The 22,451-nt window shown below is 37.2% G+C and overlaps 1 protein-coding gene across 5 annotated transcripts in view; it reads right to left on the bottom strand.

Annotated features, from left to right (window-relative positions):
• septin9b (septin 9b) overlaps window positions 1–22,451 on the bottom strand; it is a 124,790-nt gene that overhangs the window by 32,752 nt on the left and 69,587 nt on the right. Inside the window, exon 1 of one of the 5 annotated variants that reach the window (XM_030137316.1) lies at window positions 16,236–16,281. The exons of 3 other annotated variants lie outside the window; for them this stretch is intronic. In XM_030137316.1, the coding sequence (XP_029993176.1) occupies window positions 16,236–16,266 (31 nt within the window). In that variant the 5' untranslated portion in view covers window positions 16,267–16,281. Of the gene's footprint in view, window positions 1–12,613; window positions 12,723–16,235; window positions 16,282–22,451 lie in introns of those variants that run through there. One more of the 5 variants, XM_030137321.1, reaches the window with a different exon arrangement.

Below are 22,451 nucleotides of genomic sequence, written 5' to 3'. Positions count from 1 at the left end.
TGTACAAGATTTTTATTTTTTTTTTTTTACCAAGAGTATCAGTTTTCCAGCTTTTATTACACTGTAGTACCGACTTTGCTTTACAGTAGAAAAAAAAAAAAAACATGGTTCTCAGGGACTTTTTCCTGGGAAAAGTGTTACTAATAACCACCTGTTTCAGTCCATCTAGCACTGTGGGTGGTTTTAATTTGAGGCCACAGTCTCCAGCTGGATATGTTGGCATAATACCATTAGCTTATTAGCACTAAACAAAGCGTAGCTGAGGATCAGTGTTGGAAAAAGCATTTCGATCCAATACTTAAGTAAAAGAAAAAAAACAAACTCCAGTACAAGTTAAAGTCATGCATGAAAAATCCCACTTAAATAAAAGATGTAGTTAAAGTACAGAGATAAAAGTATGGGTTTGGTTCTGACGGATATATTGCTACATAAAATGCTATAAGATTACAAATACTCAATACAGGGAGGCCGGACGAGGCAACTTCATGTCATTTCCTCAAGTAAAAAATAAAAAAATTATATATATGGCTATTAAAATGTGCAATAAATGCCAAGACTTATAAGTAGAAAGAAAGTTATTATATTAACTGTGCAAAGACGACAAAAAGTTCAGCAAAAAAACAGTTTAATAATTTAAGAAGTATTGCTCTTTTAAAGATTTATATAACAATTGTGTCAAATCTTCATCTTTAAAACAACTACAGATGTCAGATAAATGCAGAGAAGTGAAAAGTACCGTATGGGATGTAATACAGTAGAAAAAAGTTGCATAAAATGGAAGTATTCAAGTGAAGAAGTACCTCAGAATGGTGCTTAAGTACAGTTTTTGAGTAAATGTCTTTATTAAATCCCACCGCTGCTCAGGCTGATGTAGAGATCATTATTTGTGAGCCGTGAATGTCTGAACTAAAATGTGAGGGCAATCGGCAACAAAGGGTGTTCAGTGGTTTTTGGCGTATTTTTGTCACTATTAGATGATAAACCACACTGTGATACTCAGTGTTTCTATACAACAAAATAGCAAAAACCAAAATGAGAAAAGCATGTCCTTGTTCTCTTCATCAGTCAGAGTTAATCAGTTTAGTCAGGGCTGTATTATTTTCCTAAACAAAATAGGCTTTTTTTCCAGTCATAGTACATTTTATCCAGCAAATACAGCCTTCACAGTCCGTATTAGTGTTCAGTCTGTGTTGTACTGTGAAACTTCTGTGAATCGAGGCGATCAGGAGCTGCACTGGTGTCCTCAAGAAACCCAATACAGAAATGGATTTAAAGTGTTTGGATAGATTTATGCCTGTATTTGCAAATGTTTTCATGATTCATCACTTGCCCACCATTGCACTGACCTCCCTTAACCTGACTGCATCAATAGATTCTTGAATGGCAGAATGCAAATTAGCTCTAATGACATCCTCTGGGTCTAAAGCCAAATGCCTCCTGGGTACTATGACCATGCCAGCCCCAGGCCATCTGCTGGCTTACATGGTTTCTCTCTAAGAATAGACAAACAGTCGCACTCTGTCAAACACACAGGCTTAGTAACAAGCAACAACTGAGCATATGTAGTGCAAAGAGGAAGAGCGAAACTTTTACAGCCCGACACCTTTTCCTGTTGCTTTGACATTCACTTCTTCTACTCAAATGATCCAAATGAGCCCTTGAATTTTCATCAGCTCGCCTGACTAAACATTTTCATTTTCAGGCCTAAGAAAATGCTGTCCATAAGCAATTATCTTCCACTTTAAAGAAAAAAAAACAACAACAAAACACAATTATATATGAAGTGCATCTTCCCTAATGACAAAGTTGCCATTTGCTTAAACTACAGCCTATAAAGTGTCTTTTAATGACTCAGATCTGCATTCAGGCTTTGTAATGTTCCCCATAGAAAGCATTTGTAACCTTTGCTACTGCAAACTGCATTTCTGGATGACTAAGCTCATTACAAATGAACATGAGCATATAATATGACTCAAGTCACGACTCAGTGGCCTGAGCACTTCAGTCCAAACGGTAAAACACTATAAATGGCACGGACCCAATGGATCCCTCAAAATAGGACAATACATCAGACACAAATAAACTTCATTAGCAGAGGAGTAGAGTGCAGAGATCATTCAAATAAAAAATATGGAGAATGGGACCGTGAATGTGCACCAGTGAACCTCGACTGCCCCCTGCAATGAGACAACATGCAGAATGTTTGGCCTGCTCCTTATCTTCTTTAACCAATACAGATTATCTAAATGAAAATAGTCTTGCTAAACTGCAAACAGATGTCATAAGTAGAGCTCAGTTCCAATGAATACAATGCACAGGGTTTTTTCTTTTCTTCTTTTTACCTCGTGACGAGCAAAAAGCAGCACTTTAGTGTTAGCTGGTTTCAGAGCTTTCTTTAATGAATGGAGATGAGTTCACCCTTTTCATCCGCATGAATGAATAGATCCCATCAAAGAGATGAATCTGGTCCTTAATCTTCAAATAAGAACACTGATAGTCAATCTGGGGCTCCTAAGAATTGGCATTTATACCATTATCCTTATGTTTGTAGAAGGCAATATGCAAAGCTACACTATCTGCAACACAACACTGACAAGGGCTGTTTCTGTTTTACTTATGATTCACTCTATTAAAACTGATTTGCTACATATTTTATATCTACGCTGTGGTAGATGTAGAGTTTCCTGTTTGTCACTGAGGGATTTTCAGCTAGAAAACCACAGTATTTACATCTGCACTAGTATTCATCTTAAAGAGACAATCCACCAGTTGAACAAACATAGAACCCTACTTGACTACTTTTCAGTTTATGAACAACTTCATCTTCTAAAGTCTCTTTTGCAAATGTGAAGCAAATACTTGAGATAATGTCACATCATCACTGTGTTTAGTTGGGCTTAGAAACAATTTCATGATAGACTGAAATAATGATGTACAACAACAGTGTGAAGTTTTAACTGGGTTTTCCCTCAGTGTATCGAAGGCTTAGGTTATGCAAAACTTCACACTTTTGCATAATTGTGGACTTTTATCATCACATAATCAGAAAATAGCTTGAAGAATGGCAAAGCAAATCCTCTCAAAAAACAATTCCAATTTTGCAAATAACTGACAATCTCCATCTCTAATAAATTTATTTCCCGGTGAAAGTCTTTCTGCATCTTCAAGCATGGAAAACCCTGCAGATGCATTGTGGGATGGATGCTCTGATTATGAAGCCTGTACTAAATGAGGGGCAAAACTCATCCTATGTCGTCTTGCAAGTTCCCCTGCATCGTAAATACACTCAATATTCTATCACTCCTTTATGAAAGACCATCTGTTTAGTTTAAAGCTCCAATAAGAAAAGTTTCCATTAAGAAACCCCATTAAAATTGGCCTCTAGCCGGTATGAAAAACTGATGCATTATGATTTATTATTTTGCATCGGTTCTCACATCTTGTAAATTTGGAGACTGGCATTAATAGATGCTATGTCATGCAGCCCTCAAGCTGTGACAACAAAACAAATGTACCTGTCTGTCAAGTCAAGATGGCAACACTACAGCAGAAATATATTCCTCTTCGTCCTAAATGCCTGCACAGCTCAGCGGAGACTAGGAAACACAAAACCACTTTCCGGCAGCGTTTTAGTCTCACCTCAACCTTCGTAGGATAGTAATATATCATGTTAATATTTCCAAAAGTATGTAACATGTAAACATTTAGCTGACAGAAATCAATAACTGCCATCCAAAAACATCACACTCATAGTGTTCCTGCCATGACCTGTAATCCAAGCCCTCTGGACAGCGTTCCTTTTTGATCAGATACAATTTGCTGTTCTGCTGTAACAGAGAATCCCCTTCCCACTTCACATAACTCAACACTCCCTTCTGGAGCCCTTCATTAAAGTCCCATCAGGCACATACAATCCTACATTTAATATTCACTGTGTGAAACATGAACTGGCCAAAAACAAAGCCTTCATTGTCTCCTTATGAGCCTCCTAAAAAAACCCAAAAAGTTTAGTTTCCAGTGATCCACAAGCAGAGTTTTACCATTTTTCATCCCTGCTTTGAATTAAATGTTAAAAAAAAAAATAAAAAAAATAAAAAAATGGTTTTATAGTTTTAGCTCAGACGCTGACAATATCAGTGAGGTAAATATCCTGCAGAGAGTAAAAAGAGAAAGAGAAAAAGGGAAACCGGTAAAGAGATGCATGGCAGCACAACATGTAATTAGCGCTGATGAGCCAAATTGTTGAGATGGTGTGTTTGGTGACACTGATGACACTGTACATAATGATCTGGTCAAAACAGACAGATTTTATGTCTACCCCTAATTTGTTTTCAGTCCTGGATGTAAAACAGTTTGTTTCACAGATTTTGTCATCATGGAAATCCTGCTCTTTAAATTAATGAACCACAACAGCCAAAGCATGACTTCCACTCCTAAAATTAAATCTAAGGAAAATCCTGTTGCCGTCATGCAGGACAGACCTCAATAATGAAGACAATGGAAATTACCTTTGATATAAGACACACAACAGGATGCAAAATCATAAAAAGGATTAAGCAATTCAGCCATGAAAATTTAATAAATCTGATCCTACTATAGAGAAAAACATCTATGAAGCTAATTTTCAGTCATGTGAGGTTTTCTCCCTTTTAATCTCTTAGAAGTTGATGAATTTTACAGCAGTATTACACGCGTATATTGTGTATAATATATATAATGTCTTGATTACTTTTCATAGGTAATCATTCTTATCAAGTACTTCAGTGAAGTTTCAGACAAATCCAGTGTTGTCTGGAGTGAAACATAAGTTCTTAGTTTTCTTCCACTCATATGTATACGTTCAATAGCTGCCCTGTCATTCCTCTGGGATTGAGGGGGTTTGAGCTTTGGGAAAAGGGAGCTGTATGTCTGTTTCTTCACTCACACACTGCTACTGACAGCTCTTAAACACCGTCTGCTGTTTGAAAGCTCTGGTTTTTTTTTGTTTGTTTTTTTCAGACCATGGTTCCCATAAGGTGAAACCACTAAATCTTTACTCGAGTGCAGTTCAGTGAGTGGCATTTTCCTTTTCCTGTATGTTTACAAGCCTGTTTTTCTGCAAATGTCTGATTTTTTTTTTTCCCTTTTCAAAGATGACATTTCCACTGGCCCTTTTTGTGGCTCCCACTAAAGAGGAAGACATCATTAAGTTTTATGCGTCTTGCCTGCAGGAGGAGATAGATAGAGGGTCCAGACAGAAGATGGCAGGGGAAAAGTTGACTGACAGTCACAAGAAAATCGATTTACCATCTGCACAATTGAATGTCATCTAAATTGAGAGAGTAGTTTTCTGCATGCTACTTAGAAAAAAGATGCTGTTTAAGCCAGATTCTGAATTGAGATATATACAATTCTAACCTCAGGCACAAACCCATTAAAACATGCTGGAGAGTAATGAGTATCAATAACACACAGTGTAGGTGTGACCTGCTATGCTCATGTTCAAGAAGATCTAGCAAAAAAAAAAAAAAAAAGATGAGCCATGAAATAAAATCCTGAACGCCAAGGACTGCCAATCCCAAATCTGGACCAATAAGCAGCTGTTGTCAGTTATACTGGGGGCTAACAATGAGCCAGTTAGTTTGCATGTATTTGGAGACACAAGACCTTCAATCATCTGAGAGTGTGTTGTTTAAAGATGTGCCAAAGTATTACAAAGCATACAGTACATTCAACCTCAAAGCATTATTGTATAAGTCATGTTTTTTTTCAGGTCGTAGCCAGTGATGTAAAATGGAGCAGCAGAGTCAGGAGTGTAAAGTTATGCAGATAGCACAATTTGGCCAAAAATATAACTTAGGCAATTATGCTATGAGGTTAATGATATGTCTGGTCACAGCATATGTCAAACACACTTTAGAGTTGTGGCCAAAAGTTTGGGGAAAGGCAAGTTTTGCTGCCTAAGTTTAGTTTAGTTTAGTTTTTTTTTAATTTTCCATGTGTTTCTAATGTACACTGAACTATTAGAGGTGTTATATAGGTCTCAAAAACTTCTACTGAAAAACATATCACATTTAAGGAAAGATAAAATATATGTTTATTAGTCCCACAAGGGGAAATTCCAGGTTTACAGCAGCAAAGTACAAGCACACAAGAGCAAAGAAGTGCCAAATCAAGATAAAACCAATCAAGGAAGTTATATACACTATTTACAACTGAGCACATGCTGATCATGCCACAGAATCCATTTGTGTCATTCCCAAAACTGACTGTACACACACCTGCCACAAGTTATCGCTACAAAAATGGCTAAGATCAGCTAAACTGAACACTCTCACAGCTAAAATTCCAAGACTTCCTTCCAAATGCACTTTTTAAACTGGTTTTTTTGTGTTGCTTTCATTGGTTCCAACCACAGTTCTATATTTATTTGTTTTTTCTTTATGGAAGAATTTCCCAGTTCTTGCTGAATGCAGCTGACTTTAATAACCGAGCACTGATGCTGAATGCTACTCTGTAAGACAGAGTGAAAGTGACAGTGTGTTTACAGTATATCACGACAGAGTGAAGCTGAAAGGATAGAGGGACTTCTCGTTGGGTTGTCCTGTACATCCAAGTGGAAATCCCTCTCACTCAATCCCCTATTCATTTTCTGAGAACAAAAGAACACACTGATTAAAAATCCTGATGCGTTTCTCCATCATAATAAATCAGTGCTGGTGCGAGACGAAGAGCGTAGTTGACACAAACAAACACCCGCACTTCAGAAAAGATCTGAAGAATGCTACTGGCCCATTTCATCTTTCAGTCATGTCACTTGTGTTACAGCACTGAGAATGTGACCTGTGGCCTAATGTGGAGCAAAGCAGATGGTGTTGCTCGGTGTTGAAATGTGGTTCTCCACGCGGAAACTTCTGGCAGAGCAGATAATAAGCTGTCCCAAAACACCTTGAAAAAGTGAGGAAATACAGTGAGAACGAGAGCTGTACGGAAAGCGTGATTGAGCCAAAGGGCATGACCAAAGACAGATGAGAGGTGAGATAAATGTAACAACAACAGTGATGACGAATAAGAGCAACAAAGCGAGTAGAGTTTGGATCGATAACTGTAAGCAGAGACTGAAAAAATCTGAATGTAAATCCCAACATAGCGGGGAATTCATTGTGGGGCCGAGTACCATTGTGAGAGCCTGCTGTTCTGGGCAGCTTTTAGTACTGACCACAGCTATAACTCAAAGCCCAAACATTTCTGAGAAACATGGAAGAGGAACTAGGAGGGTCCAGCCGCAGCCCCATCCACAGCTGCAGTAGGGAACTGGTAGAGGGTAAAGGACAAAGACAGCCCTCGGTACAGTAAATCGCACAACCACAAAGTATGAAGTGGGAAAGGGGCGGCTGGGTCGAATATTCCAACAGGAATGAGAAGAAGTAGGAAGTATCACACTGCTAAAAGTGCATTTGGAAATTATTCTAATGGCGTTCAGTCAAACCAGTTAGCTGTACACAAAACATACCACTAATTAGCTCATTATTTTGCCTTTAACATATTTTGCAGTTTGGAGATGCATCATTTTACTGAATGGGTTACCCAAAGTCAAATTACTCTGTTTGGAGGCCTCGACAAGAGAGTTAAACAACTTGCAGATGTTTGGAGATTCATTTAACTGGTCGTATCTGTTGGATTTGTGTAAAATGTAAAATGAATGTCTTCACTAATAACCTAAATGTTTCCACGCTTCTTAGAAACCTGAATCCAACTGCAAACAGCAACAGTAGGATAACAAGCTCTGAACAGCAATTTGTGAAGTGGGACACATATGGCTTGGGGCGTAATACTGCCACAGCGCTGTAGATGAGACCACCACAGACTACTAGTGTGTACCACCCTGTCCCCTTAAGCCCCCAGTGTTGGCAGATCTAAACCCTGTCAACCTTGACTGGACATGACATGTCTGGCTTCCTCTTTTTTTTGACATACATGAAGATTAAAAATACATCCTCCCAATGTGGGCAGCTGCAGCCACATACACTCAGTAAAAGTTTTCAGTAAGATCGCAGGTTGTTTTTGTGGATAAATCAATAAACCTATGAAATGTTCTTCCCTGTAAAAAAAAAAAAAAAAAAATCCTGCTGTTTTTACGGAAAAAAAAACTGGCAGCCGTGGTTTCCAGAACAATACTGTAAAAAACATCCAACTGTAAACATATTTGCGGAGTAACATGTAGATTTAACATTTTAAACATGTAGATTTAACATTTTAAACATGTAGATTTAACACTGGATTTAAATGGTAAATGGACTGCAATTATTTAGCACATTTTCTACACCTTCATGGAGTCCAAAGCACTTTCCAAAACCACCAGGTCCAGCTGGGAGCAATTTAGGGTTCAGTGTCTTACATGGATAGTTGGACATATGGACAGTCAGAGCCAGGATTCGAACCACCAACCCTTTGGTTATTGGACGAGGTGCTCTACCAACCCATTAAGTCACAAATTTAAAATGTGACATGTTATTTATTGTTAAATGTTTAGTTTTTTATAACTTTTATATATACACATATACATATATATATATATATATATATATATATATATATATATATATATATATATATATATATACATATATATATATATATATACATATACACATATATATATACACACACATATATATATATACACACACATATATATATATATATATATATATATATATATATACACACACACATATATATATATATATATATATATATATATATATATATATACACACACATATATACATATATATATATATATATACATATATATATATATACACATATATATACATATATATATATACACATATATATACACACATATATATACACATATATATACACACATATATACACATATATATATATATATATATATATATATATATATATATACACATATATATATATATATATATATATATATATATATATATATATATATATATATATATATATATATATATATATATATATACAGGGTAGGGAAGCAAAATTTACAATGAACATTTAGTTGTTTTTTCTCAGCAGGCACTACATCAATTGTTTTGAAACCAAACATATATTGATGTCATAATCATACCTAACACTATTATCCATACCTTTTCAGAAACTTTTGCCCATATGAGTAATCAGGAAAGCAAACGTCAAAGAGTGTGTGATTTGCTGAATGCACTTGTCACACCAAAAGAGATTTCAAAAATAGTTGGAGTGTCCATAAAGACTGTATATAATGGAAAGAAGAGAATGACTATGAGCAAAACTATTACGACAAAGTCTGGAAGATACTATTAAAGAAGAATGGGAGAAGTTGTCACCCGAATATTTGAGGAACACTTGCGCAAGTTTCAGGAAGCGTGTGAAGGCAGTTATTGAGAAAGAAGGAGGACACATAGAATAAAAACATTTTCTATTATGTAAATTTTCTTGTGGCAAATAAATTCTCATGACTTTCAGTAAAGTAATTGGTCATACACTGTCTTTCAATCCCTGCCTCAAAATATTGTAAATTTTGCTTCCCCACCCTGTATGTATATATATATATATATATATATATATATATATATATATATATATATATATATATATATATATATATATATATATATATATATATATATATAAAAAAGCAAATATGCCATTATTTCAACATTATGGTCTTGCAATTTAAACAGCACCACATCATTTTTCAATTTACAGTTTTATTTTCTAAAAACAATAGAAATACATCATTTCTACATACAAATCTGGTTTTGTTCACATACTCTTCCTGTAAAAACTACAGCTATATTTGAGTCAATCGTTAACACAAAAATCTTTTCAAATAAACAACTTTGCATCGTATTGTCACTTACAGTTTTTTATGTTGCAATTTTACAACTTCTTGGTGTTAATTCTACAGTCATTTTTTTTTTACAGTGTAGCAATGAGACTGGTTGTGAATGCCCACTACAAACCACAGGCAGTAACCTACAACTCACTGTGATGAAACAGGAAGTCCATATACACATGGATACAATTATTGAAGGACGTTTAAGACATAGTATGATGTGGGAAAGAATATTTTCGGGCAAACAGCGAGGTTGTTTACTGTAAAACATTTTCATGCCTCTCTTCCTCTCAACTCAGCTGCCTTAAGGGTAAATTCTTTGGTCAAAAACATGGGCTGAAAAGTGTACTGAACTGCCAAGCATGGCAACAACAGGTTAGATTTACCCAGCAGTGGATTATAATAGATTAAAAAAACCAGCACCTGCATCAGAAAATGTAGCTTTGCGGGCTCTTCTCCACAGTATTCTAGATGCAGGATACATGAAGGCAGCCTCACACATGGTCTCTGGTCATGTCCTAACAATTTCGACCATGCAAAATTCAGACTTGTATGTACTTGAAGATATATTCTGTTCAGTTAAATGTTATTTTGTTTTTGTCTTAATTTGCTTCGTTTTGTTTTATTTTGTTTCTTTGCATGTTCAAAATAAATAAATGAATAAATAAATAAATACATAAATAAATTTTAAAAAATGAAAATAAACATTCAGGGATTCTGGGAGTCTGTCCTACTTGAAATTAGAAAAATTCTCACAACCCAAATTAATCTTGATCCTCTATCTCTTCTCCTTGCCTTACCAAATAAGTGTATCAGTAATAAACATAATAGGAAATTGCATAATATTTTAACCTTTTGTGCCCGAAAGAATATACTACTACACTGGACTTCTAATAAACCCCCTACTATTTCTGGATGGAGGAAGCTAATACTGAAAAACATTCCGCTTGACTTTTTGACATGTTTGGCACATTCTAAGATTGACATATCCAACCACATTTGGAAACCCTTCTTGGACTATATATCAAAGGAAATATGTCCTCAATTCTGTCTCAAGCTTTCATCTGCTCTTAAATGGACTTCTATGATATTATATAGATATGTATGTGATGCGAATCTGTCTCTATGCTGACTGTAAATTTCTATTTTTGTTTTGACTGTGGTGCTGAGCTGTTTTGTTTTGTTTGTGTTGTTTTGAAAAATGAAAATTTAATACATACATTCTTTAAAAAAAAAAAAGAAAAAAAAAGTAGCTTTGGCATTTATCATTCTTGGAAAATTACGTGAATAGAGATGCTGGCAAAGATGAAGCTTTTATTTCCAGTAAAAAAAAAAAAAAAAAAAGTGTGAAATTCATGCTGCTGGTCCCAAACAATACTAATGAAGTGTTTATCAGTGGTGACTGAATTACTCATTATCAGATTACTAGTCCGTGTAATGCAAATAATGGGTGAATGGCATGAACAGAGGCCTACTATGAAATGCACTGTAAATTGCTTCATGTGAATCAGATATGACCCAGAATTACTAAATTGCGGTATCAGATGCTTCTTATGCTAAGCTTCACACACTTTAACACAGACAGCTGATTCCTGTGGGAATGAATACTGTGATTAAAATTCATTTCTTCATTCCATAACACTAGTTGGTGTTGACATGAGTGCAGCATTCTCAGCGTGTGCAAGGTCAAATAAGTGGGTTTTCTTTTTGGATGCAAAGTAGGGTTGTGAAGAACATCTTTGATTTGATAATGCTTGACTGGTAAATAAAAACAGTAGAAAGAATTGTGGGTTTTTTCATTCTGCTCTATGCGTTTCAACTGGGATTTCTAGGTGCAACATCAAACAAAGCAACCATTCAACAAACAAACTGCAAAAGAGAATCACGTGATGTAAGAAAGATGATATTTCTCATGTTTTGCTGACCTGCAGGGCACAAAATCAAAAAAATAAGTGACAACCACAGCCAAATGACATTACCATTAGAGGAAACTGACGTAGTAGAGGAGTGAGGATGGGCTCTAAGTGTTCTCTGTGGAAGAGCAAACAGAGAACCTTGACCTGCTCAACTCTTTAACTTTCCTTGAACTTGGCAGACACCGAGGGGATTGTCAAAATACAATCACGTCAAAACAGGTCGGCTCCATTAGTGCCTGGATAATCTACTGCACTGGATCAAAAGACAGGCAGGAAACTCTGTCTGATGTGACGAGAACAGAGGCTAAAAGAGAAATCATGACCAGAGAGACCCCCAGAGACCTGAGAATGAAAAAGACAAGTGAGGGCTCTTCTGATTGGTCAGCAGTTGGTTCCATTATGGCAGATTGATTATCCATGCATGCTCTGGAGCTGAAGACACAATGGAAGACAGGAGGAAGAAAGGAGGAGGAGAGGAGGGGGGAGGAGGAGGGTGGGGGGATAGAGAGTGCTGGTGCTGACCCTCTAAACTCCTCTAAACAGCTGAACAATGGGAAAGTGAAAGGAGAGAGGGGGGAAAAAATTGAAGAAATGAGAAAGACCTACTCAGTCAATTACAGAATTCCTGCCAAAAACACACGTATTCCCCACGTCTTTGCCTCCACATTTCATTTCAACATAGCACATACACAAGACACCTGGCAAACTAAACTTTGACACAAGCAACAATCCATTTACCCTTCTTCTTCTTCTCTCTTATTCCCCCTCTCTTCTTTCACAGCTCTTGTTTCAACCCACAGAAGCAGTCATTTACAGCAAAACATAAAAATCGACAACTCACCCAACCCTTCCCTGCTCTTCTTCTCTTTCCTTTCCTTCTCTCTTCCTCACACACACTCTTCCTCTCTCAATCACAGCTCCAGCTGGTGAGGCTGGGCTGCTGCTGCCTTGGCCACGCCCACAGCTGTGTCACATGACCACCATCTCAAGTGGCTAAGAAGGCATTCTGCAGCCACACCCCTCATTCAGAGAAAGTGAATGGAGAACGTTGTGGATATAGTGGACGATCTCAAACCACGTGCGATTAACTAAACCCATCAGAGAGTATGTGTACAGAACGTGTTTGTTCACATTAATCCCGATGACAGACAACGGGACAGTGTTTCATTATTTTTTCAGACTGTGTGTTTGCAAAAGACAAGAGGCAATCTCCTTTTCACTTTGCTGTTCTCCTCATGTGTGTCCATCTGCTCATTCCCTCCCACTGCTTTGTTTCACAGAGGAGAGTATTGGATTATATTTGTGTGTGTGCATGCTGCATATGTGTGTTCAACATTTGGTCATCTTTTTCCTTCAGTTCTTCCGGCTCTTTTTTTAAAAACCGCTCTGACAAACACATCCACACATTAACATCCCCTAAAAACCATGGTTGACTCACAGCTGAAGCTACTAAAAGAGACTGACTAAAAGAGAACATCTCTAAGCTCTGAGTACATCTTAAAGCAGAAAAAGTCCTTGACAAAGGAAGTAAACAAGACAAAACAGGTTGTCACTGATGGGTTTAAGGGCGCCCTGCTGTTGCTGCGATTATTTTTATTTTACCACTTGGCTTACAGAAATGTGAAGTATTCAAGCAACTGCAACACAACTGATTCAAGCTGCGTTCACGTCAACACTGCCAGAAAAACAGACCAAACTGGTTCCAAAACCCAAAAATTCTCTGGAAATCTGTATTCCTCTGATGTACTTCCTGTGTCCCACTTCAGAGATTCACATTCATCACAGCCAACCAAATAATTACGAATGCATGTGAAAAGATGCTTTCTAAAATTAGCATTTTCTTGATTAAAGAAAGATTCTGCTCATAAAAGTGCAGTTTATGTTGACAGCCTGCTAGCAGAGAGTGATTAATTGGTTCCTTTGTTGATATGGTTCATCTTTTTTTTTTCCACAAGTGATACAGACTGAAAGCCTGAGAGAAGTTTTCATTATGCTCAGCACAAATGCTTCCTTCCTGTCAAAACTGGAGCTCAATTTTACACTTGGCTGTGGTTTTATTATAAAGTTGTTTTCACACAGAAATGAATGGAACTAGGTTTGCATTTCATGTCATCTGTGAAGCTCACGACTGGAACATATTTTAAGTACTGTTTTTCATTTTCAAAGAATTAGGTCTTTATGTTCAAGTGTCTTATGCTTTGGAAAAGGTCATATATATAAAGCAGAGAGATTTAATATTTAGATCATACAGTCACCGCCTCTAAAAACAATCTTCTTATGTGACACAATTCTCAAAAATCCCTTTTCTTGTCGGCTTCGTATCCTTCTGCCATGTCATAAACTCCACCATAATATGACCCATACCTGCTGTCTTGAATTCATGCTTGTACAAGAAAATAATAAATAAACCTGGATATTTTCTCCCACATTCCACACACACAGGAGCACAGGGAACACTAACGTTGTTGCAGAAATGGTATGGATTTATCACTGCTTTAGCTCAAGATCATAAATGTGTTACATCCTTATCTCTAATGTGGAAACAAGACTGAAAGTAAATGTTTTCACTGCCAAGAAAGATTAAAGAATTGCCTTTTTTTTTAGGATTCGCACAGAAATAATGACATATTCCTGTTTCCTGTAACTGTCCTTTCATCAAACAAAATGTATTTTATAAAGCTCTCAGTAAATAATAAACCATCTTGTATTAAACTTATGACCCACCAGAGTCAGAAGTTACTGTTTCTCTTGTGGGAACTAAAGATCAAACAAGAGTTCTGCTTGATTGGAGGAGCTCTGCTTACTGGTCCTACTGAGACCCTAAACAGCAGCTTTGAAGAAAGAATTTATGGCAAATAAATTCAATTAGATCCTAAAACCATGATTAACTGCATTAAACTGAGAGCATTTAACAAAAGTTTCTGTTTGTGTGTGAGTTTGAAACAAATAAAGATGAATTCAAATGAATATTCACGGTGCATTACCTTGTTTTTTGACTTTACAAGCACCTGCAGAACAAGTCCAACATGACAAGTAGCAATTTAAAGAAGGACGTGAAGAAACATCTGGAGGATAGAACTTTATACTCTAAACAGATGTGTCTTTCCATATTTTTTGATTACCAAGTGCAGCCATGTGTACGATTCACTCAAATGTTCACATTCGCATCGAGTCCAGGAGGTTGAAGAGGTAACTGAAAACTAAACGGTGGTGATGACTGACACGCTACACCACACCGCTGAGCTCTGGGATTGGCCTGGAGGTCAGGACTGATTGCTGAAGGCCACCCAATCAGAAGAGAGCACATATGGATCTGATTTAAAGAGTCACCTCCATGAGTCAGCGGACCGGGTGACTCGGTGACACATCCTCCACAAGAGAGGGGGAGAAGTCAGCGGAAGGGAGGGGAGGAAGGAAAAGGAAGGGGGGGAAAGCATTTAGTAGTAGTAATAGTAGGGGGAGGAGGAGGAGGAGGAAGGGTGAAGAGCAGGAGGGAGAAGGGGACAGAGGAAGAACATCTGGCTTGGCCTGGATATCTACATGATAGCTGAGTCTGTTGGAAACTTCCTGTTATGTTTTTTTTCTGCTGTGGTTGCTGTGCCTCCCCTGCGGTGCAAATGGAGACAGCATGTGTGATGAGTGAGGGTGGTTTATCTCAACACTATAAAGCGCTTTCCAAAACTCAAACCACCCCCTCTGGATTGCGATCTCTGGCCGCACATTAAGAGTTTAGATGGATTCATCTCTGAATACATCTTAGGCTCCTTCACACTGACACTAAAATACTTCACCCCTACAAGTTTTATTCCTCCGACTCCAGTTTTCACATTTTGCCTGAAGGTTACAATAACTCATGTGTTTGCTCTTTCATCAGTGTTTCACAGTATTAACACAGTAAGAAGCCTCCACTGTTTTATAAATGATGACTGCGAAGAAGATTACACGGGCAGATTTTGTGGTGTGAGTGTTTGTTTAAAGGGAAGTGTGTGCTTATGGTATCTTTTGTCCGTTTTAAGCCACCAAATCTCTCCCAGCTGCAATGATTAATGCTGAGAACTAGCACCAAGGACTCTGAAAGACAAAAAAAAAACAAAAAAAAAGAGTATCCCTGCCTCACTTTAAACACTGTGCTCAGACAAATGCACTTTTAACATAAAAAGGATTGCCTCCTTAAAATTCAACCACAGGAGCACTCTGGCGGGATTTCTGCTTTAACGTGAATTCTACAGAATTTAAAAGTAAGTCCTCAACGGGGACTCATAAGCAGATTTGCAAGAACAAAAACAAAGAGAAAACAAAGGGAAAAAAAACCCTGAAACAGCATCTTGGGATGTTTCTGTTGGAATACATCTTGACCTAACCAGATAGGCTTTAATAGAAACCAGTCGTCCCTTCTGTCTGTGCACAGCCTAAGACAGCTAAGCTCTCCCACAGACGCAAAACACAACCAAACTGATACTCACAGGAGGTTTCCATCTCATGACTGTTGTACATTTCGCTGCAAATAGAAGCCATCTTTCTGTCTCTTGTCTCTGTCTTACTTCCAGCTGGGTTCAAAACCGCAACAAAACAAACAAACAAAAAAACCTCAGATAAAGCACGAAATCACCAAAGATTCCCTGGCCCTGAAGTTTTGTGGATGTGGCAGCTGCTGTTCGATTCGACGCCGTTCTCTAAATGAACACGACTTAAACTAACTGTGCTTCGTCGATGCACACACACACACAACACCCTTGATTTATGATGTTCTGGAGCCGAAGTCTTCCCTGATCAACAATAAACACAGCGGCTCCAGGGAATTCGGCCTTCTGGGGAATCCCTGGCCCCACATTGGATCTGCGGGGGCGAGGGACAGGGATGACTCAACTCCAAAAACGAGAAGAAGACGGAAGAAGCTCTGTGATTAAACTCTTTTGTGGTCTCTGCATGTCATCCAGAAACATCTAACGCAGTTATGATGCTAATTATCTATAATAAGATCCTTGTATGTGCAGAGAGAGCAGATAGAGACCAAAAAAAGAGTTCTGCTTTCAGAGACCACGAGGCATAATCTATATGTATCTAAAAACATAGAGTTAAATATACAGCTCTGAAATACTTGCTGGGCTGTGGTGACAAAGTAGTGAAATGCCAATGACTGTCATAAATGCTGACATCAAAATCCTTCAGGGATTAGTTGTGTAATCGAGAGTCAAAAATCTGGTAAAACTATTTAATAAATAACATGTATTGCATAAATTAACATCTAAAGGCCCAAACATCCACTGGTGTCCAAAACCATCTACTGATGTAAAACTTTAATAACCTCTCATGAGCTAATCCTATCGATACATGTAAATAATTGGTGTAAAATGCAGTTTGTCATCTTTTCATGGTCATCAGATATGACTCATTTGGACGTTCAGAGGCTCCATATTGAATGTGGAAACACCGTCGTCTTCTATAACACATGTGTAAACATACGGCCCGAGGGCCAAATCCGGCCCGCCAAAGGGTCCAATCCGGCCCGCAGGATGAATTTGTGAAATCCAAAAATTACACTTAAGATATTAATGATCAGTGGTGTCAAAATCATTTTAATTCAGGTTCCACATACAGACACATACAGTCCAATTAGATTTCAAGTGGGTCAGACCAGTAAAATATTATCAGAATAACCTACAAATAATGACAAGCCCAAATTTTCTCTTTGTTTTTTTGGTGTAAAAAAGTTAAATTACATGAAAATGTTTGCATTACCAAGCTATACATTCACAAAAAATGTAAAAAACCTGAACAAATATGAACAAATGGAAATATCTTAAGAAAAGTAAATGCAGTTTTACCAGTATTCTGCCTGTTACTAAATGTTTTGTGCGATTGTAATGTATGAGTAAATGATAAACTGATAAACTGAGGCAGAATATTGTTAAAATTGCACTTGTTTTTCTTAAGACAATTCAAGTTGTTTATGTTATGTATAAAGCCAAATTAAAGTTACTCCCTGTCTGTGTACAAAGGTTCTTCACAACACATGAGTCTACATATGATTTGCGAGATGTTTGTAAATTTGTTGTACAAAAAGCTAAAAAAGAGACAAAAAGAAGATGTATATCTGTTGTTGGAGTTAAACTATGGAATGAGGCCAGTATGGATTTAAGAATGTGTATCCCATTTTTTATATTTAAAAAAAATGGTACATAAGGCAATTTTTGAAGGATACAATTGTTAAGATCTAACAAGTAATAGGTAAATTATTTATTTTTGAGTCTACATTAAATTACCATTAATTTGGTGGTTAAGTTTTCTATTTCTCTGGTATATTTTCACCTTTTTATGTTTCGCTTGTTTGTTTGCTTGGATACATTGTTTTTTTGTTTTTTTCTTTTTCCTATATTGGATGCTGGGTAGCTGAATTTGTTATGTAGGACAGGCATTAATATAAGCATTTTGTTTCTGCCTGTACCTTTTCAGTTATAACCTGTTGGTAATGTTTGTAATATTTGAAGTGCTGTTGTTGACACTGGTTATTATGTGATGACTGAATAAAGAATTTCATCATCATCATCATTATTCAGATTTTTAAGAAAACTTTGTGGATGTAAACCTGATCATAATATAAATTAACGTATTTCACTGTTATTATTTTACTGGTCTGGCCCACTTGAGATCCAATTGGACTGAATGTGGCCCCTGAACTAAAATGAGTTTGACACCCCTGTTCTACAACATTGATTCACCAGTAAAATGGAGTTTGATCAACGACAGTAGATAGAGACACTTGTTTTATATTCAGTTATTTATATATTTGCTGAAAAAGTCACTTTTTCTTCAGTTTTCTCTGTTCCTGATATAATAACCGTCAACTTTAATCCAAGCTTTTATGAACATCTACATGATCAGTGAATTTAACTTAAGAAAATATATGATTTTCACTGAAAAAATGCAAAGTGAAGAAGATAATATTACAATAAATGGTGATAAATCACTGAAGAAAGGTTAAAATATAGAGAAATCATCATTTGGGGACTATCATCAAAGTAGCACTGGGTCTTTATGGATTAAGAACATCTGTTGCTGAGAGCCAGTCTAGGAACTATTAATATTCCAAAAACAGAACAGCTATAGGTCATCTGAAGGACTATTATATTGAGTTTCTGCAGAACATCACTGGTGGTCTAATAATTATTTCCAAAGCACGACTTGCCAAGTCTGGACTTCCAGAAGTGCTTCAGTCAACCATCTATTATTATGATTTAATTTGCTAGTCCATATCACGTCCAAGGAAAGTTGCCCTTTAACCCAAACCTTCATTTGTTAATCTTCCTCGGTTTACCTCCTCTTCTCCTGAGTCGTGTTCGTGTCCACAGAGTGTATCAATGCGGTCGTGGGTGAAAGTTCACCTGAAGCGGCTCCAAGCTCCACTGCCAACAGTTTTCCCAAAAGATTATGTTGTTATTTGATGAAACTAATTGCTCATAAATCACAAAGCTACAATCATATTTTCTAAATCCATAAATCATTACAACTGACCTCAGTTATGCCATTAAATATAGACAAGGAGCAGCAGTGTTTTTGATTCTGTGCCAGTTATAGAAATGTTAAGACTTAAGTATATTTAATGATTCAATAAACGCAGGCTGCACATTCCAAAGTGAGAGAACAGTCAGTCAAAGCGAACAGCACATCTGCAGGGCGCTTGCTTGACTAGTCTACACCGACAACAAAGGCGACTGTGGTACTTCAGTGTTGAAATAAAAATGAGAGTTTACTGTTGGGCTTCATGTCCACTGAGCTGACAGCCTGGAAACAGAGTCAACAGCACTGAAAGTATATTTTACCGTCACTTTATCACAGCCCAATGGACCATGATGCTTTTACACTATCACAGTAACATGTCAGGTGGGATTGGAAAGTTATATTTGTCACTTCACAACACATCTTTGTAAATGATCACAAAATCTAGAGGTAGACCCTTTTCTACTTCGCCAGTCCACATCTAAAAAACATCACATTCATATGATAGAGGAATGTTCTGTTAACCTTAAAAGACCTAGAACTATTTCAATTGTGACTTCCAAATGAGTTTTCCCTACACCTAACCTTAAAATTTACCGCCATTTATTATAATATTATCATCTGCGTTTTGTATTTTTCAGTTAAAATCAAGTGTTTTCCTATACTTAACCCTTTCATGCACTGTCCACTCCAGTGGATAGTTCTTCTCCAGCTGTTCTCTTGTGTATTAATGGGTTTTGTTGTTTTAGTTCCATATCAGCCATCACAGTGGACGCTTATGCACCATCCCATACACTGTAATTCAGATCATTACTATAACTTTGCTGTTCTTGATAAACCTGATCTGCAGTAACATGTCTGAATGTAAATCAATTGTTATTTGTAAGACAAGAAGGTTTTTTTTTTGCATATTATCTCCATGAAGTGAGTAATTACTAGCATTAGAATATGTTAAAATGTGAGAAGACATCAGATTAGCAGCATTAAAAATGTTTTTATTTCATTGTTTTCATATCACTTTCTGATATTGGGTTTTAAACACATGTTTCTTTACTTCAAAAATTAAATGCATGGATATTTTTGTGACTCCATAGAAAAAAAAAAACCTCGATCGCATTGTTTTTTCATGGCTAAACACTGAAGAAAAATATCTTGACTAAGGTTCTCATAATTCGTGCATGAAAGGGTTAATTTACTGATCATGTAGTAAATCTCAGTAAATGCAAAGACTATTATATCAAAACAGACAAAAGGGACGAATAAGTTACTTTTGCAGGAAAATATATCATTATCTGAGCATAAAAAGTGTGTCTGATCACAGTCATTTGACAAACTACATGGATTTTATTAGCGAATCAATATTGCAGAAAATGCCAGTGTTTCCATGTTTACTACGGAGCCTCTGAACGTCTAAATGGGTCATATCTGATGCCACTGAAAAGCTTAGAAATGGCATTTTACTTGATTTATTTGAATGCGTCGATAGGATCAGTGGTTCAAAAGTTATTAAATATTTTAGATCAGTAGATGCTTTTGGTTGCTAGCGGCTTAAACAGAATTGATACAGAGAGTTTACGTTTAAGCTGAAAAGGTTTGTGATTAAAAAAAGCACTACACCAGGCTTTTACCTAAGCAGCGTATACCATCTTGTGAGATTAAATGATTCTTTAAGAGTCTTTAGCTGCACATACCCTCATACCTGTCACATTACTGAAATCAGGACAGACACTGATAATGTCTGAAATAAGGAAGGGTTTAAGGCTCAGACACACACTTGAATAGATAATCAATCTAGAGCCTTGTCTTGTCTACACCCTCTTGTTTTTCATTTCCCCACATGCCCACTTCACACAGACACACCCTTACCCATGAATCCCTTTACACCCTCTCATCTACCGTTTCAACAGATGGCACGACTGTGGCACAAATGGCCATCTGTCCATCTGTTTGTCAACACATACACACACAATTGTTATTTCCAGTATGTCCGTTATCAGCCAACAAGTGGGCATCATTAGCAGGAAATGTGGAGGAAAAAACTGACCTCAACCCTTTCATCTTCATGACAACCTCCTGTGTAATTAAAACATTGTCGCATTGCAGATGGTCCAGTTCAACAACATTCACTCACCTGATTTCACACTGTGATCATGTCAAAAACCTGCCGTCAAGCCGCCTCAGAAATAGGAACACAGGATGATAATGGATGTTTATATTTGTCCTGTGTTTATCTCATGAATCAGATGATTTCCTCCTGAATCTGTTTGATATGTTAATACATCGTATGATCGTGCATTTTGACGACAGGTGGCTCTGGTGCTTGGCAGCAGATCAGTGCTCCTAGGACAGTTATGTTTGACTGATGACACTGAAAAAACATGATCTAAGGCTCTCACTGGCATGATGTTTTCCCATTGATGGTCCCACATTAGTCTGGCTTCATTTCTTCATTTTCATGGCCAAGATAAGGGGACATGATTTTCCCATCATTTTCTTAGACAGGGGATCCACAGCAGAGCCTGATATCTGGATAAACAAGAGGAAGGATTCACTCTGCGACAGGGCAGATAAATGAAGATAATGTCATCTGAGACTGAATGTTATCTCAGTTTGCTTCATCAACTTCTGATGGCCCATATCCTACTATTTGTCTTTTATCTAACGAAGATAGAAAAAGGAAGATAAAAGTACTTTGTGTGTGGGTGTGTATGTGTGTCTAAAACTAGTTTTGTTTCAGTCAAAGTGTGATCACTTGGCCAAGAATCGCGCTCCTAGTCAGATGACAGCAAGGAGGGGTGAGTGCATGTGTGCCGTAACATTTATGTGCATTTACATGTATGTAAAAGTGAAATATGTCAATGTGTGTGCTTCTCAGCACCCAGGAGAAATGAGAAGGGGTGTAGTGCAGTTGTGGGATTTGGCAAGATTACTCCAAAGGACAAAGGTCCTTCTGCAGTGGTGGGAAACTTCTTTAACCCTTGACTTCCCCCAGATGCTCAATGTAAACTCCAACTTCCGAAAGCCTTATCTGGAGGGGAGGGGAACTGTGTCATTGCGTATGTGTATGTGTATGTGTGTGTTTGTGTTTACAGTGTGTGTGTGTCTTTTTATCTGGGGCAGAAGAGTTGTTTCCTTTCCGTTCATCTCAGTTACACTCATCGGTTAATTTACTGTAAAGACAG

Source organism: Sphaeramia orbicularis, chromosome 1 (assembly GCF_902148855.1).
Source record: "Sphaeramia orbicularis chromosome 1, fSphaOr1.1, whole genome shotgun sequence".
Lineage (NCBI taxonomy): Eukaryota > Metazoa > Chordata > Actinopteri > Kurtiformes > Apogonidae > Sphaeramia > Sphaeramia orbicularis.
This window is presented reverse-complemented; position numbering and strand designations above follow the sequence as displayed.